At 39.1% G+C, this 15880-nt stretch overlaps 1 protein-coding gene across 4 annotated transcripts in view; it reads right to left on the bottom strand.

Annotated features, from left to right (window-relative positions):
* Window positions 1-15880, bottom strand: part of PATJ (PATJ crumbs cell polarity complex component) — a 336460-nt gene that overhangs the window by 218102 nt on the left and 102478 nt on the right. For all 4 annotated transcript variants that reach the window (XM_048220189.2, XM_026497951.4, XM_026497952.4 and 1 more), the window contains exons 21-22: window positions 9745-9868; window positions 4236-4410 (exon numbers count right to left, since the gene is read on the bottom strand). In XM_048220189.2, the coding sequence (XP_048076146.1) occupies window positions 4236-4410; window positions 9745-9868 (299 nt within the window). The remainder of the gene's footprint in view (window positions 1-4235; window positions 4411-9744; window positions 9869-15880) is intronic.

Raw genomic sequence — 15880 nt, forward strand, 5'->3', positions numbered from 1 at the left:
TGCAAGAGGCAGGGGATGAAAGGCAGGAGAAATAGGTGAACTGTTTTTGTTTTGTTTTTAGTTTAAATAAATTGAATAAACATTCTGACCCATAGTCAGACACATCATCCATTGCACCACTGGCCCCCTTCAAATTGAATATTAAAAACAAACCAAAAAACAGGCCTCCAAAGGTACAGAGAGGTCCATGTTGGTGTGATGCAGAGGCATGGTGCACATTAAATAACTTTGCTGGGTCCTACACAAAAATTAATGCAAAGTAGAAACTATAAAATATCATTCAGCACTTCATGATACCCTGGTCTGAAAGACTGTCTTCCGAAAGAATCTATGCATTACTCAGGAGAGCTCCTGAGTGGCAATCGATACTCTCCCATGACCCTAACTCCATGGGGCACATCTTGAAAGACTGAGAGAGAAGAAATACGACTTACAGGAACTCTTCTAGAACGGGCTGAAATTTCAACATCTATGACAGCAAGTCAAAAAAAAAAACCCAAAAAACAAAACAACAATATTCAAATGCAAAACTGATCTTTCAAGATAAAAGTTAGGTCAAAACTCTGGGATGCCTGTGCCTGCATAAGAAGTCAGCTTGTCAAAGTTACTTTAAGAGAAAAAGTAATGGATGGGGGAGGAGTCAAGTGCATCTTCCTTCTCAGAAGCTGAAGAAGCGAGTAAGACACAATGGATGTTCCATTTGGTCTTCTGCATAAGAAAGGAGGGGTGGTCTAGGAAATGTATTTAGGTGTTGTCCAATTCTGCAGTCACAGTTCTACACCTTTAAAGAAGCAGCCCCATCTCCGAATTCTTTGACCAGATTCAATTATTAACACCAAGCCTAAGAGAAATTTTAAAAATAAAGATGTTTCATTTGAAAAGTAATTTGACCATGTAAAAAGTCATAAAATTAGGGGCACCTACCTGGCTGGCTCAGTCAGTGGAGCACGTGACTCTTGATTTAGGGGTTGTGAGTTCAAGACAAGTAGTGGAGATTACTTAAAAACTTTTTTAATTTTTAAAAAGTCATAAAATTATATTCCTAAGCCTCTCAGTACTTACACCTCCAGGCATCTCTCCTAAAGAAACAAACCCACTGCCTGTTTAAGACTGTGCTTCCCAAGGAGCTGGTTACATCACTCGCACCGGGACACAGGACCTGTCAGCACCTCCCCTCTGCACACTGGTTCTCTGCCGAATAAAAAGCCACCGGATTCCTCCAAGTAGTTGAGCTGATCTGAGTCTTTCCTTTCCACTCAGAGAGGAGCTATGCTGAAGCACAGGACCAACTTTTTGTGATATGAAGTTTCTATCTAAAACTATAGGCAAAGGTCACGAGGTTGCTGAACTGAGAAGTGATATCATACTAAGACACTTCATATATCAACAAAAAACCATTCTTGGACTAAGGTTTTAATAAAAACATGAAGGCCAATAAATCTACCCTATCTCTCATCCCTGCTATGCTTGGCCAACGCCTCCAACTCCTTCCTTCCCTGCTGCTCTGGTTTCTCCTTGCTTCTATTCCCAGACCCACCCCCAAGACCCTCCAGCCAAACTACCCATCACACTCCATGGAATATCCTTGAACTGTCAAGAAACTACTCCACACCCTGACCTCTTCACCGAATGTTCTCCCGACCTCTTCTGTTCTCCCTACAGCTTCTGGTTCCCTGCCACAGATATCACGCTCAAGTGAGGGATGCTCATTGTCTCACTTGGGGAAGTTGGAAAAGGAGGGGCAAGATTTTTCTAAATTCCCTTCCTCCACTAAGCCGTTACTCTCCTAACCTTGTTTCAAAAGTGAATCCCTACTCTGACACCTCTCCTATTAATGTCCACATTACTACCACCTCATCACTGTTTTAAAATGACCTTTACCTAAATCACAAAAAATATAAAAAATAAAAAATCTCTTGGGATTCCTGCTCGCAGGACACAAATAGCACTTATATTTATACCTTCCTTTTCATTCCTGGCACCTGTGTCTGTGGAGGAGGTAAACTTCCTCCCATCAAACCATCAAAGGTTCATCTCTCTAGGTGTGCAATGTCTTTCTCTCCCTTCACCCTCGCCAGGGACAGTGTTTAATCATCACTTTTCTAGCATCGACATATTCCTTCGCTGGATCTTTCCCAGAAAGAAACAAAGACAGACAGACACACACACACACATACACACACACACACATACACACACACACTATATATGCAGTATATAATTCCTTCTCCTTTACCTCAATCTAGTACTACCCTCTAGCTATGTAGTAACATGCATTATATCTATCTCTTTTCATGACCAGGATTCTGAAAACACTAGTCTTACTGGACTTACTATGCCCGGTTTCAGACCTGTTCAATTCTCAACCCACTATTTTCTAATTTCTACTTTACTGAAACTGTTCTGTGTTTACCAAGGGCATCCGTGTGGCCAAACCCCGTGCAAACTTTTCTGTTTTATCTGCTCTGATCTCTCTGAAGCATGTAATGATGGTCTTCCTGGGGGTGTCAGGGTGGCTCAGTGGGTTGAGTGTCTGACTCTTGACTTCAGCATAGGTCATGATCTCAGGGTTATGGGATCAAGCCCCATGATGGGATCTGCACTCAGCGGGGAATCTACTTGAGGATTCTCTCTTCCTCTCCCTCTGACCCTCCCCTTGCTTGCACACACACTCACTATAATAAATAAATAAATAAATAAATAAATAAATAAATAAATAAATCTTAAAAAAACAAAATGTCCTCCTTCCTGGTTTCTATGACTATCTCTAGGTTCATCAATTTCCTCCAACGTTTTGTTCATTTCACTCTATTATCTTCTTCCTCCATTCATACCTGTAACATTACTGCTTTGCAGGACTACAATTTTGGCCCTATGTTCTTCTTATTATTTGAGCTTACAACGGATGATGACTATTCAAATCTAGCAGTTTTACCTACACTTGATCTTGCTCCCGATTATCCACATCAGGATAATCCCCAGAATCACACATCTAATTGATTCCACTTCACTCTGTGGAACCCTCAACATGTCCCAAACTAAAATCATCTCCCCTTCCAATCTGTTCATGCTCCTATACAATTTTTTAAATTGAAGTACAATACACGATGTTTTATTAGTTTCAGGTGTACAACATAGGGATTCGACAGTTCTATACATTGCGAAAAGCTCACCATAACTGTAGCTACCATCTGTCACCATAAAAATTATAATATTATTAGCTGTATTCCTTATGCTGTACTTATCCCCGTAACTTATTTTATAACTGGAAGCTTGTGCCTCTTAATCCCCTTCACCTATTTTGCCCATCCCTCTTCCCCCTCCCCTCTGGCAACTACCAGTTTGTTCTGTTTATGAGACAGTTTGCTCATTTGTTCATGTGTTCTGTTTTTTAGATTCCACATATAAGTGAAATCATATGGCATTTGTCTTTCACTATCTGACCTATCTCATTTAGCATAATATCCTCTACATCTATCTATGCTGTTGAGAATGGCAATATTTCATTCTTTTTTATCGCTAAGTAATATTCCATGGCATATATACCATGTCTTTTTTTTTTTTTTTAAGATTTTATTTATTTCTTTGACAGCGAGCGAGTGAGAGAAAGCACAGGAGAGGGAGAAGCAGACTCCCTGCTGAGCAGAGAGCCTGACGTGGGGCTCAGAACCCCGAGATCAAGACCTGAACCGAAGGTAGATGTTTAACCGACTAAGCCACCCAGGGGCCACAATACCACATCTTCTTTATCCATTCATCTATCAACAGGCACTTAAGTTGCTTCCTTTGCTCCTACAATCACATATGAAAGAATTAATGGTGTCGCAATCCATTTATTGTTCCAGTCCAGAAACACAAGTCATCCTCAACTATGTCTTCTCACCCTGACACGTTATCAGTTCCAATTTCAGCAAATTCTCTAACTCTTAAATCCATTCCCTCCTTAATCTGTATGTCTTGCTTACATTGTTAAAATAAACTCTTAACTCTTATTCTCTAATAATATTCTCTAATAAATATTCTACATAATCCATTTTCCACACAACTGCAAGAATACAAAATTGTATATAGGCTTCAATTTTAAGTATGTGAAATTCTCATAGAAATTGTCTAATATTCAGCTTTATTCATATTTTCTGTATTTTCCAAATGTGCCACCATAATCATATTTATAAAAATAAGAGCAAAAACAAAACTACTTTCTAATGTGAAAACAAAGATAAATGGTATCATACCATGCATCAGTGGTATATCTAGAAGATGATGTTCCTGCGTATGCCGAGGCCTTGGAAACAACTCGGGTCCTGGGGAGTTGGTATAAGGGCAAATCTTCCTGCTCCCTTCTTTGAGCCACATCAGGGTGTTCAACAAGCAAGCCAGGACCTTGGACATCAGTTGGAATCATCATGCCTAAAGAGCAAACCCAGATAACAGTGAATACAAGATGCTTTCATTCATCCTTCATTCGTTCAATAAATAGTTATGGGTATCCGCTTGGGGCACGCCCTTCAAGGTAGAAATCTTATTCATACTAAACTAAATAAATAAAATGTTTAATATGTCAGATGGTGACAAGTAGTACGGTGAAAAATGAAGCAAGGAAAGGGGACAGGGACTGCACAATGGAAGGAGTTACAATTTTATATATGGCCTCACGGAAAAGATGACATTTTAGCAATAGAAATATTTTATCAAAAGAACCCCCTTAATGATTGTACTCTAACTCACTACACATTTTCCCTTACCAACCTAAGTTGTCCCAACTGTAGGAACTCCCACATTTCACTTATTTAAAAAAATAATTCCACAGAATAATAACCAAATAAAATTTTTTTTAAAAAATTTTAATTTCAGCATAGTTAACACAGTGTTACATGAGGTTCAGGTGTTACAATAAAGGGATCTGACAACTTCATGCATCACCCAGTGCTTATCAGATTGAGAAAACACATTTTTAACAGGGCTTTGTTTACAAATTCCTGAATTCATTTGCATTTGTTTACCACATTTGATTCTCATATCAAACTATGAGTTAGAGAGAAAAGATACTAGCAACCATATTTTACAGATGGAGAAACTCAGGCTAAGCCATTTTGCCAATTGGAATGTGCAAATTTACCTGACATGCCACCTGTGTCATTCTCCCATTTACCGAAAAAAAGACTAGGGCAGAGTTGTGCATAGAGTCCTATGGCACATAGAGACCTGTGCCCATACTGTCATAAGTCCATTAATCACCCTTAGGATACACCCCAGTAACTGATTAGGAATTTTCAGCCAATCTTTCTTCAGCATATGGGACAAGTATGATGAACTGTGATCAAATGCCTTCCTTAAATCCATGCATTTATAGTATTTTTTGGAGCTCTGGCCTTTTAGAAAACCAGAAACGATCTTGATAGAGATATTATCCTAAACAATAGAGATATTATTCTAAATTTTTTCATATAAGCATCACCTAAACTCTTTCCATTTCTTCGGAACAAATCTTCAGTAAACTCACTACTCCTGCTTTTTATCTTGTCTAGAAACTCTGGAATCAGGATCTAATCAGTTGGTCATGCAACAGAACCTGAAGAGGGGGTGAAAGTCACTCTAAGGCTCAGGTGGTTCTATAGGACGTCTCAGTGCCTGTCCCCCAGCCCCAGGTACCCTTCACTCCTGTCCTCGGGGGCCTACATTCCTGCAGAACACTCTAATCAATACCATCACCTCAGAGTTCTAGCTTTGCCTGTGTCTGCCTCCTGCCCACTGAGGAGAGACCGGGGTGGGACTAGACTCTAGCTGGAATGGCCAGACCCCAGTGTTAGGAAGAGGGAACCGGCTCTATTTGCAGAGCGGTTTCCCGTGCACTTACTCTGGTAAAAGCGGCCTGTTAAATTACAGCATTGGGTTTCATAGGTTGCTGCAGTCCATTTAAAACTTTTCATTACCTGTTCCACACAAAGGCTGCCCGTGCCCTTTGTCCTACTCCTCCTCCACGGACTGCCGGTGCTGGGGCTCAGGCACACATTTCTCAGCTGTCACGGTGCTTGACACACTCGCACTTTACAGAGCTGTTCACCAAGTGCACTGCAGCACCCAGAGCCCATAAAACAAACCGAGTCCTCGAGGGCCTATGCAGGTGTTGGGTAGGGGCCATAACCGGCGCACAAAGGTTAGAAAAACAAAGTAGTTTAAAAAAAAAAAAAGTTCCTGGACAAACGGAGATTAATGTTTATAGGAGAGGAATTGGGGGAAATTTTCAAAAGGTTTATACTTGGTGAGGTGCAAGAACAGAAAAGTCAACAAAAAAAAGGCAAGAAGAATCCAAGTAGAGAGGAGGAGGGGTTATTGTGTAACCTGGCCACTGCAGGGGGAAGGAGGGCTGGGAGTTGCAATGCTGTTGAATAACCACACATAAGCAGCATTTCACCTTCTCATTCGACAAATGTTTCTTGAGCACCTGCTATGGTAACACAATCAGATACAAGCCTTGCCTTCCAGAAGCTCAGTTTATAGGAAGAGCTAGGCATACAAATGAGTAAGTGTGCCTGACTCTTGGGTGCAGTGATACTCATCCAGGGTTCCCTGGGGCACGATCTAGGCAGGCACAGTGGAAGATTAGGAAACAGAACTACTTTCTGTTTGAGACCTTCTGAAAACCTGTAACACTAAATGCATTATTGATCTGGAATTTATCTTGCATGCTTCACCTTATTAATTATGCTAATTTCTAGGTTTAGTTTCACAGCCCATGAAGAGTAGAGGCTCTTAGAGGATACAAAATTTTAGATTAAGTATAGGGTCAAGAATAGCCCTTTACACATAAGGTTCTCAAAAAATAATTTTTAAATTAATTGTTCAGAAAAAGAAATTTAATTGTTCAGAGATAAATCTAAAATTGTCTGTTACTAATAAAGTGGTCAAAGAATTACAGATTTGAAAGAGGACTTAGAGAACACTTAGCCCAAATCTTTCATTTTATAGTTGAGGAAACAGAGAGGCTTGGAGAAGCCTGTGGGATTGCCTGGTGACACAGAGCGACCAGTGACTGAAAGAGTCAGCCACCTGCTGGACAGGATCTCAAGAGCAAAATCAAATCTTGAGTAGAATGAAGTCAATATGTATGCTGCTGAAATCTGTGTCAATTCTGTATTAATAATTTCTCAGCCTACCCACAGTTAGCATTAATCCAAATAGTCATGCCTACTGAACAGCATTCCAGAGGCTTTCAAAAAATTTTCCTAAAAGCAAGGAATTATGGGGGTGCCTGGGTGGCACAGCGGTTGGGCGTCTGCCTTCCGCTCAGGGCGTGGTCCGGCGTTGTGGGATCGAGCCCCACATCAGGCTCCTCTGCTGTGAGCCTGCTTCTTCCTCTCCCACTCCCCCTGCTTGTGTTCCCTCTCTCGCTGGCTGTCTCTATCTCTGTTGAATAAATAAATAAAATCTTAAAAAAAAAAAAAAAAAGCAAGGACTTATGAAGCTTTTCCAGTGAGGACAGATCTAAGATATACAAGTCTAACTTCATTCCCAAAACTATAATATCTAAAAAAATAAATTCCCCGGGCCCTGCAAAGTGTTAGATTAAGGCAGTGTAGTGGGCAGATTGGGGGACCTCTCTAAAAGACATACCCAAGCCACAGAACCTATGAATGTGACGTTATTTGGGGGCGGGGGGGGGGGAGTCTTTGCAGATACAACTAAGTATGGTGAGATGAGACCATCCTGGGTTACCCAAGTGGACTCTAAATCCAATGGCAGATGTCCTTAGAAGAGACAAACAAGAGAAGACACAGGGAAAAGAGAGAACAGCCGTGTGAAGACAGAGGCAGACATCACACTGATGCAGCCATGAGCCAAAAAACACTAGCGGCAAAAGCGGCTGGAAAAGGCAAAAACCAGAGTTTTCCCTCGGGCCTTCAGAGGGAGCACAGCACCTTGATTTAGGACTTCGGTCCTTGACAACAGTGAGAGAATTAATTTCTGTTGTTTTAAGCCACCCAGTTTGTGCCAATCTGGTACAGGAGCCCTAAGAAACTTATATGGGCAGAAGTCAGAGGAAGGAACTCTGAAGTCACTGGGATAATACACAGAGCAGAGCTCAAGAGGGACTATTTTCCCTGTGTTCCTCCCAACCCTGCTGCTTCTCCCCACAGACGCTCACCCCATATGGCCAGTCTATCCTTTCAGTCCTGACAGTATAAAGCAGTGAGTGATTCTCAACCAGGGGAAATTTTGCCCCCCAGGGGACATTTGGCAATGTCTGGAGACATTTGATTTTGATCATGACGGGAATGACAGTACCATTGGCATCAGGGTTAGAAGGCAGGGAAGCTGCTACACATTCTACCATGAGCAGGTCAGCTCTCCACAACAAAGAATGACCTGGTCCAAAACAGTAATGACATTGCTATAAAGTATCAAGGGCAATCAAAGACATATGGCCTATTAATTCAGTTGTTCATCCACTTGTGCCATAAATCTTCTCCAAGTACTTAGCCAGAGGACTATAGAAATGTGGTAAATTTTTTAAAAACAGTATAATGGGACACTTGTGGGGGGAAAAAGTCCATTTTTATCCTAGTCACAACTGGTTACATATCATGAAAAACTGGATACACTCATCTAATCTTAGATATTCAAAATTAACTATCTGTGCTGTGTTTCAACTCACAGGGAACTGACAATTGTTACCATCTCATAGATGTCTTCAATCTTTTATGTTTGTTTTTCTGAGACAGCAAGCAAGAGAGGGTGGGGAAGGCCAGACAGAGAGAGAGAATCTGAAGCAGGCTACACACTCAGAGCAGAGCCCAATGCTGGGCTTGATCTCACGACCCTGAGCTCATGACCTGCACCGAAATCAAGAGTTGGACGCTTAACCAACTGAGCCACCCAGAGCGCTCCCAGATGACTTCAATCTTTATCAGTAAGGATTCCATTCTTTAGATTTTACTCAATATAATGCTGAATTCATAGAAACTATTATATAACCTTCTATAGTGCACTCTGGCCCTACAATGTATTACCATACAACACGAGAACTGCCCAAAGAGACTTTTCCTATAAGCAGAGTCATAACACGTGAAGGACAGCATAAATCCTGAACAATGGCTCTATAAATCCCAGTGCTATGAAAGAACTTAACTGTCTCACCTAAGGATCTTAATAATATAACAGCTTTTGATATTTCAGTGCTGGATGAAGAAAAATTATTTTTTAAAGTCAAGTTTTCAAAATTATGTAAGAATCAATATTGGGGGTAGGCAAAGAGAGGCACTATACTTTTAGGATTCTTTAATGGAAACTAAGTTATTAATGCAGCAAAATTGACCATAATATATGGCTATAAAAATGTTTCATAAATGTTTAAAATATGCCTCTCTTTATTAATATTTAACAACCCCATTCAATGAGCTAACAGTATCACTTAATAGCTTCAGAGATTTTAATATATATTAGTAGAGACTTATTTCAGATTTAGCATGTAAGGTACTAGTTTTAGGTTTAATCCACTCTGCTCATAAAAAGCAAAATCAGTCATTGAAAATACAGTCCTCTCAGACAACAGAATCTGAAAGTTCTCCATTGACATACGAGCCATGTTTATTCTTCCAGATATTCTGAAGCAGATTAATAAACAGATTTAAATTTGCATCACAATGAATTAAAATATGACAGTAAGAGTTATCATATATATAAATAAAACAATAGATTGCAAAATAATGTAATTTGTGTTTATGAGAAACAAAAACCACAAACCTAAATCCAGACTGCTTTTTGTTAATGAATTAAGATTTTCCAGATCATCAAATCTGCCTTGTTGACTGTTTCCTTCAGATGAGGGTATGGAGGGTAAGGAACTGATGCCAAAATTTTCTTTCATCTTGAGAGGAAGAAAGACAGAAATGCATTACTACTTTGTGATAAAGTGAGGAACATTATAATGTTGTTCAAACCAGATAACAATGATAGTGGAAAACTGGTCCTACAAACAGGCCTTCTCAGTTAATGGTTTATACAGTGGCAAGCAGTTACAAACGCTGATACCTTTTTATCTCCAAGGGTAGAGGCTAATAAAATCTGTTGTTGTTTTTTTTTTAAACACTGGATTTTTTTTTTAACAAAAAAAATCATTTTATAAACATTAATGAGTGGATTTAAGTAAATGATCACATAGTTATAAGAATAAAGATCTATCCAACCAAGAAAGGTCAATGGCTGACACACACTAACTCATGGATCATGTTGGATCACAACCTCAATAGATTCACTGACAATCCCAAAACACCTGGTTGGGAGATTTTCATAGCTCTAAGCTCTTGCTTTGCCCTCCCTATCACTTTAATCTGCCTAGCGAATACCAGTTATCCAAACCTAAAACCTGCAGATAAGCACAATCAAGGAATTTGGGTTTTCTGCTTGTTTTCCTTTGATATATGTCTTCTATGGTTTCCAAAAGTTATAATCTTCCAGAACATACAATCTTCACTAACATATTTTATTATGAGTTTTTAAAAAGATTTTATTTATTTATTTGAGAGACAGAGAGAGAGATAGTGAGAGAGAGCATGAGTAGGGGGCAGGGAGAGGAGGGAGAACCAGAGGCTCAATCCCAGGACCTGGATCACGACCTGAGCCAAAGGCAGACACTTAACCAACTGATCCACCCAGGCGCCCCTATTATGATATCATACAAATTTTTATAGGCATAAAATTAAATGATACCATTAGGGCCACCAGAGGAACATACCGCAATTCACTTAAGATGAACAGCACCGTTACTCTCTATTGTTGGAAGTGTACGTCGTTCAAAACAAAAAAGGTGAATGACATCTTTTACATGGTCCCTTGTTTATATTAACGTTATATTGGTCAGGCTTCAACGGTAAGAGAGGGAGGTCTCATAAACTGAAGTAACAAATACTGCTAACTTTTTCCATATAGATTATGAATATAGCTAAGTATAGAACTCTATCAGATATCTAATGAAGCCTACAGAACATAGAACTCAACTCCAATATTAAATTGGGGTGAGAAAGGAGATACAACGACCTAGGTGCCTAGAATAAAAGAAGAAGAATTTCTTAGAGAAGTGAGTAAGGAGGAAGCGGTAAGTGCTGAGTACTTAGAAGAAATTTTACAGTAATTTTGGACTTAAAAAAAATGTTAATGGCAATTATGTAACTGAGGAGTAAGAAAACTGATATCTGAATCTGAATTTCAATATAGAGGGTTAGCTCTTTAGAAAAAAAAATGAGTTTTTCTAAATAGAGAAGAGAATAAGAACACACAATTGGTCTTAGGTAAATAATCCTCAGTCAAGAGTCAGATCTTTTGAAAAGGGGCAAAAACTTAAGACACTTCTCCAGAGAATATATGAAGATGTCCAATGTGCACATGAAAAGTTGCTCAACTTTTCCTAATAATAATATCTAGAAAACTGCAAATCAAAACCACAATAAGATACTACTTTGTACCTTCTTAAAAAAATAAAAACAGAAAACAGTTATTAGCAGACACGTGGAAAAACTGGAAAATTTGTGCATTACTGGTGGGAATATAAAATGATGCAGCTACTGTGGAAAAGAGGATGGTGGCTCCTCAAAAATGAAACAGACTTGCCATATTATCTAGCAATTTCACTTTTGCGTATATAGTCCAAAACATTTAAAACAATGATTTGAACAGATACTTTATACCAGTGTTCGCAGCAGCATTATTCACAGTAGCCAAAGGAAGAAACAATCCAGATGCTTATCGACTGATGAATGGGTAAACAGATGGTGGTATATACATACAATGCAGTACTATTCAGCCTTATAAAGGGAGAAAATTCCAACAAATGCTACAATGTGGATGAACCTTGAAGGTCTTATACTAAATGAAATAAGCCTCACACAAGTGGACAAATATTGTATGATTCCACTTAACTGAGGTACCTAAGGTAGTCAAATTCTGAGAGAAAGAAAGTGGAACTGTGGTTGTTTGCCAGGGGACGAGAGAAGGGGAGAATGCATAGTTACTGTTTAATGGGTACAGACTTTCAGTCTGGAGAGACGAAAAAGTTCTGGAGATGGATGGTGGTACCAGCTGTAAAATAATGCAAGCGTATTTAAAGCTAGTAGAACTGTAAGCCTAGAAATGGTTAAAATGGTAAATCTCATGTACAGTAGCCCCTCCTTATCTCTGGGGAATATATCGCAAGACCCCCAGTGGATGCCTGAAACCAAGGATAGTACCAAACCCCATATATACTATTTTTTTCCTATACATACATACCTATGATAAAGTTTAATTAATAAATTAGGCCCAGTAAGAGATTAACAACAATAACTGACAATGAGAACAATTATATTGTAATAAGAGTTATGTAAATGTGGTCTCTTTCTCTCTCAAAATACCTTATTGTACTGTACTCACCCTTCTTTTTATGATGATGATGTGAGATGATAAAATGCCTACATGATAAGATGTAGTGAGGTGAATGATGCAGGCAGGTGTTAAGCTACTACCGACCTTCTGACAATCTGTCAGAAGGAGGATCATCTGCTTAGACCTCGTCTGACCACAGGTAACTGAAACTGTGAAAGTGAAACCAGAGATTGGGGGGGGGGGGGGCAGGGGCTACTGCAATGTGTATTTTACTACACCTAAAAATAAATAACCATGGGGCGCCTGGGTGGCTCAGTCGTTTAGCGTCTGCCTTCGGCTCGGGATATGATCCCAGGGTCCTGGGAATGAGCCCTGCATCAGGCTCCCTGCTCAGCAGGAAGCCTGCTTCTCCCTCTCCCACTCCCCCTGCTTGTGTTCTCCTCTCGCTGTGTCTCTGTCAAATAAATAAATGAAAGAAAGGAAGAAAGGAAGAAAGGAAGAAAGAAAGAAAGAAAGAAAAGAAAAGAAAAAGAGAAAAGATAGAGAGAGAGAGAAAGAACCATATCTATAAATCTTGATGGTTTTATCCATCAATTAAAATGGAGTAAGGGAGTAGGAGAGAAAGGTAAACTTAAGAAGTTGGGTACTATTTGTGCTCCACAAATACAGCTACATCTATAGCCCAAAATGGATATTATAATGAAGATAGAAGTGATAATATTACTCTATCCTTCTGGAGGGCACTCTCTAAAGGAGTATTGAGAATTACGTATTTTGTAAGGTATTCAAATGTTTTAACAATCTATCCAAGGCTTGTAGTATTAGATAATAAATTTTCATCACACAAGCACCTTTCTGAGAGAAGGGCAAATAAAGATTCAAGCCCATCCTGATATTATGTGTGTAACTGTTATAGAGAATCAGACCATTCTATCAAAAATACGCCACTTTGGCATAAGGATTATTCCAAGAGGAAACAAATGAGAAACAGCACACATAGAAAAGCTATCTTCCCTGACTGTTAATTACCAGAGATGACTCTAGATTTTTTTTAGCTCAGAGATGGCAGCAAGAGGAACATACATAAAAACCTAACTAAAACAGCCCTTATCTTCCATCAATTCCCCCCTGATTTTATCTTCCTACAGCTCTGACCCTAAACCTAAACCCCTTTTCCTTTGTCTTGTCACTTCTCTATAAATTTATTGTTCTTTGTTAAGAAGCTCTACAAGCCCAAGTTCTAACCACACCTTTGAGTTACTCATCACTGAGTTTCTACTGCATGAGTGCATGCCACACTTGCTAACAAATTGTTTTTCATTTGTTAATTTTTCATCAGCTTAATTTCCAGGGCCCCAGCCAGAGAACCAATGAGGGTAGAGAAAAAAAAATTTTCCCCCCTTTCACTGCCATCATTGTGGAGTTCAGGAAAGGAAGAAAAGAATGCCCAAAACAAGAAGATATAATTATTTAAAGATAATAAAATATTGTGCAGACAAAACACATTAGGGCTGAAACCATTTTTTTTTTTTTAAGAGAGTGTGCAAGTTGGGGGTGAGGGGAGGAACAGAGGGAGAAGGAGAGAGAAAGAATCCCAAGCAGGCTCCTGACATGGAGCCCCACGTGGGGCTTGATCTCACAACCCTGAGATCATGACCTGAGCCAAAACCAAGAGATGGACACTTATTCGACTAAGCCACCCAGGCACCCCTGCGGTGGAAACAATTTTAATGCCATTTTAGGGAGCTTACAGGTCACCTGACAGGATCAGAAATGGAAAATAAAAAGAAGCAAGTTAGGAAATTTAACACAGATTTAGTAATTAGGATGCATGCCTTTCAAATTGTGAGCACTGAATGTTGTTATAAACAAGCTTTCTAAATAGCACTTTAAAAACAACAGAGTAAGTGGTTATATTGTGAAGATCATCACTATGCGCTTACAAAAGGAATTCTTTTAAAGTCTATTGTTATGCAAATGAGTGCTTTGAGATCAGGATAAAATTCTGACTGATAGCATGGATTCAAAAATTACTGTATCTCAAACAACCTAGATGAAAATTAAGATGATATATTCGGAAAACTGTATTAAATGACAGAAAGGTGATTCTAATAATAATGTATTTATAAACATATATATGCGTTGAAAGAATCCAAATAAAATTATGTCATTAAATGTGAGAATAGGCAAAAATTTAACATTTGGCAGTTTTTAAAATATGAGTGTTTAAATTTATGAAGTAAATACTGTGAACATACCTTTGACTATTTCATCTAGAACCCTAAAAGTTTATATACTAAAATGGGCCATTATTTCAGGTTGCCTTATATTTGGGTAAATGGAAAATTTTCTTTTTATAGAAGAAAGTCACAACAAATGAGTATTTATGAATATTCATTAACCTGTGATTAGAATTTGCTCCATATAACTGAATATTCTGTTTGGGTTTGAGTACTTACAGATACAGGAATGGGACTGGCAAGGAAAGAAAACACCAAAGTCAATGGCCACACCCCAGGTGATCCTTTGTCACCTCTTCCCATATCCAGGCATTATTCACATAATCCCAAAACATCTGTTCTCTGGTAGACTGCCCAGAGTCCGCTAATCCTCTTGCATTCCATAAATACAGCTAGTATAGCACCTTGCATAGAAGGACCCATAGCACTGGCAAAAGGGGGAAAACGAAGATAGGTCTGAGGAAGGAGAAAGCAAAGAAACCAGCCCAATGGGCCCTCTGAGAGAGCAAAGAAAAGCACACTCCCCACAGCACTGCGAGAAAGTTACTGATCTCTGTGAGGGAAGTACTATGCTGTATATAAATATATTGCTAAGTGGCCTTGTAAAAAAATATCCCTAGGGGCGCCTGGGTGACTCAGTTGGTTAAGCGTCTGACTCTTGATTTTGGTTCAGGTCATGATCTCGGGGTCATGAGATCAAGCCCTGTTGGGGCTCTGCACTGGGCATGGAGCTTGCTTAAGATTCTCTCTCTCCTTCTCCCTCTGTCCCTACCTCCCCTCTCTCCCTCTCTAAAACAAACAAACAAACAAAAAAAACCCAAAACTCTATTTAATAAGTTTCTTTTCGTTCGCCTGGAAGTTAATCTGGGACATGAAATGAACAAACAAAACTAAAACATTAAAAACTGTCCCTGATGGTTGCCCAGGCCTGTGGATTTCAATGAATGATGAGGGTAAAACTTTGTGGGGTGTTGGGAAATGTTCTAATACTGGATGATGGTGATGGCTTTATAACCATAAATTTGCTAAAAATTACTTAATTGTACACTTACAACAAGGTAAATGCTATGGTGTGTAAATTATACTTCGACAAAGCTGCTTTAAAAGTTAAAAATGATACTGGAAAAATAAATTTAAAAAAATAAAAAATGTCCCTGATGAAAGATTCCATTGGTGACCAGGTAATTCTAATTTATAAAAACAAAGCTTATTGGTGATCTATGGCAAAAGGGCAAACCTATCAAAACATAATGCTTTCCTGTCAACTTGAAAATAGGCAGTAT

Source organism: Ursus arctos, unplaced genomic scaffold (assembly GCF_023065955.2).
Source record: "Ursus arctos isolate Adak ecotype North America unplaced genomic scaffold, UrsArc2.0 scaffold_12, whole genome shotgun sequence".
In the NCBI taxonomy this organism is placed as follows: Eukaryota; Metazoa; Chordata; class Mammalia; order Carnivora; family Ursidae; genus Ursus; species Ursus arctos.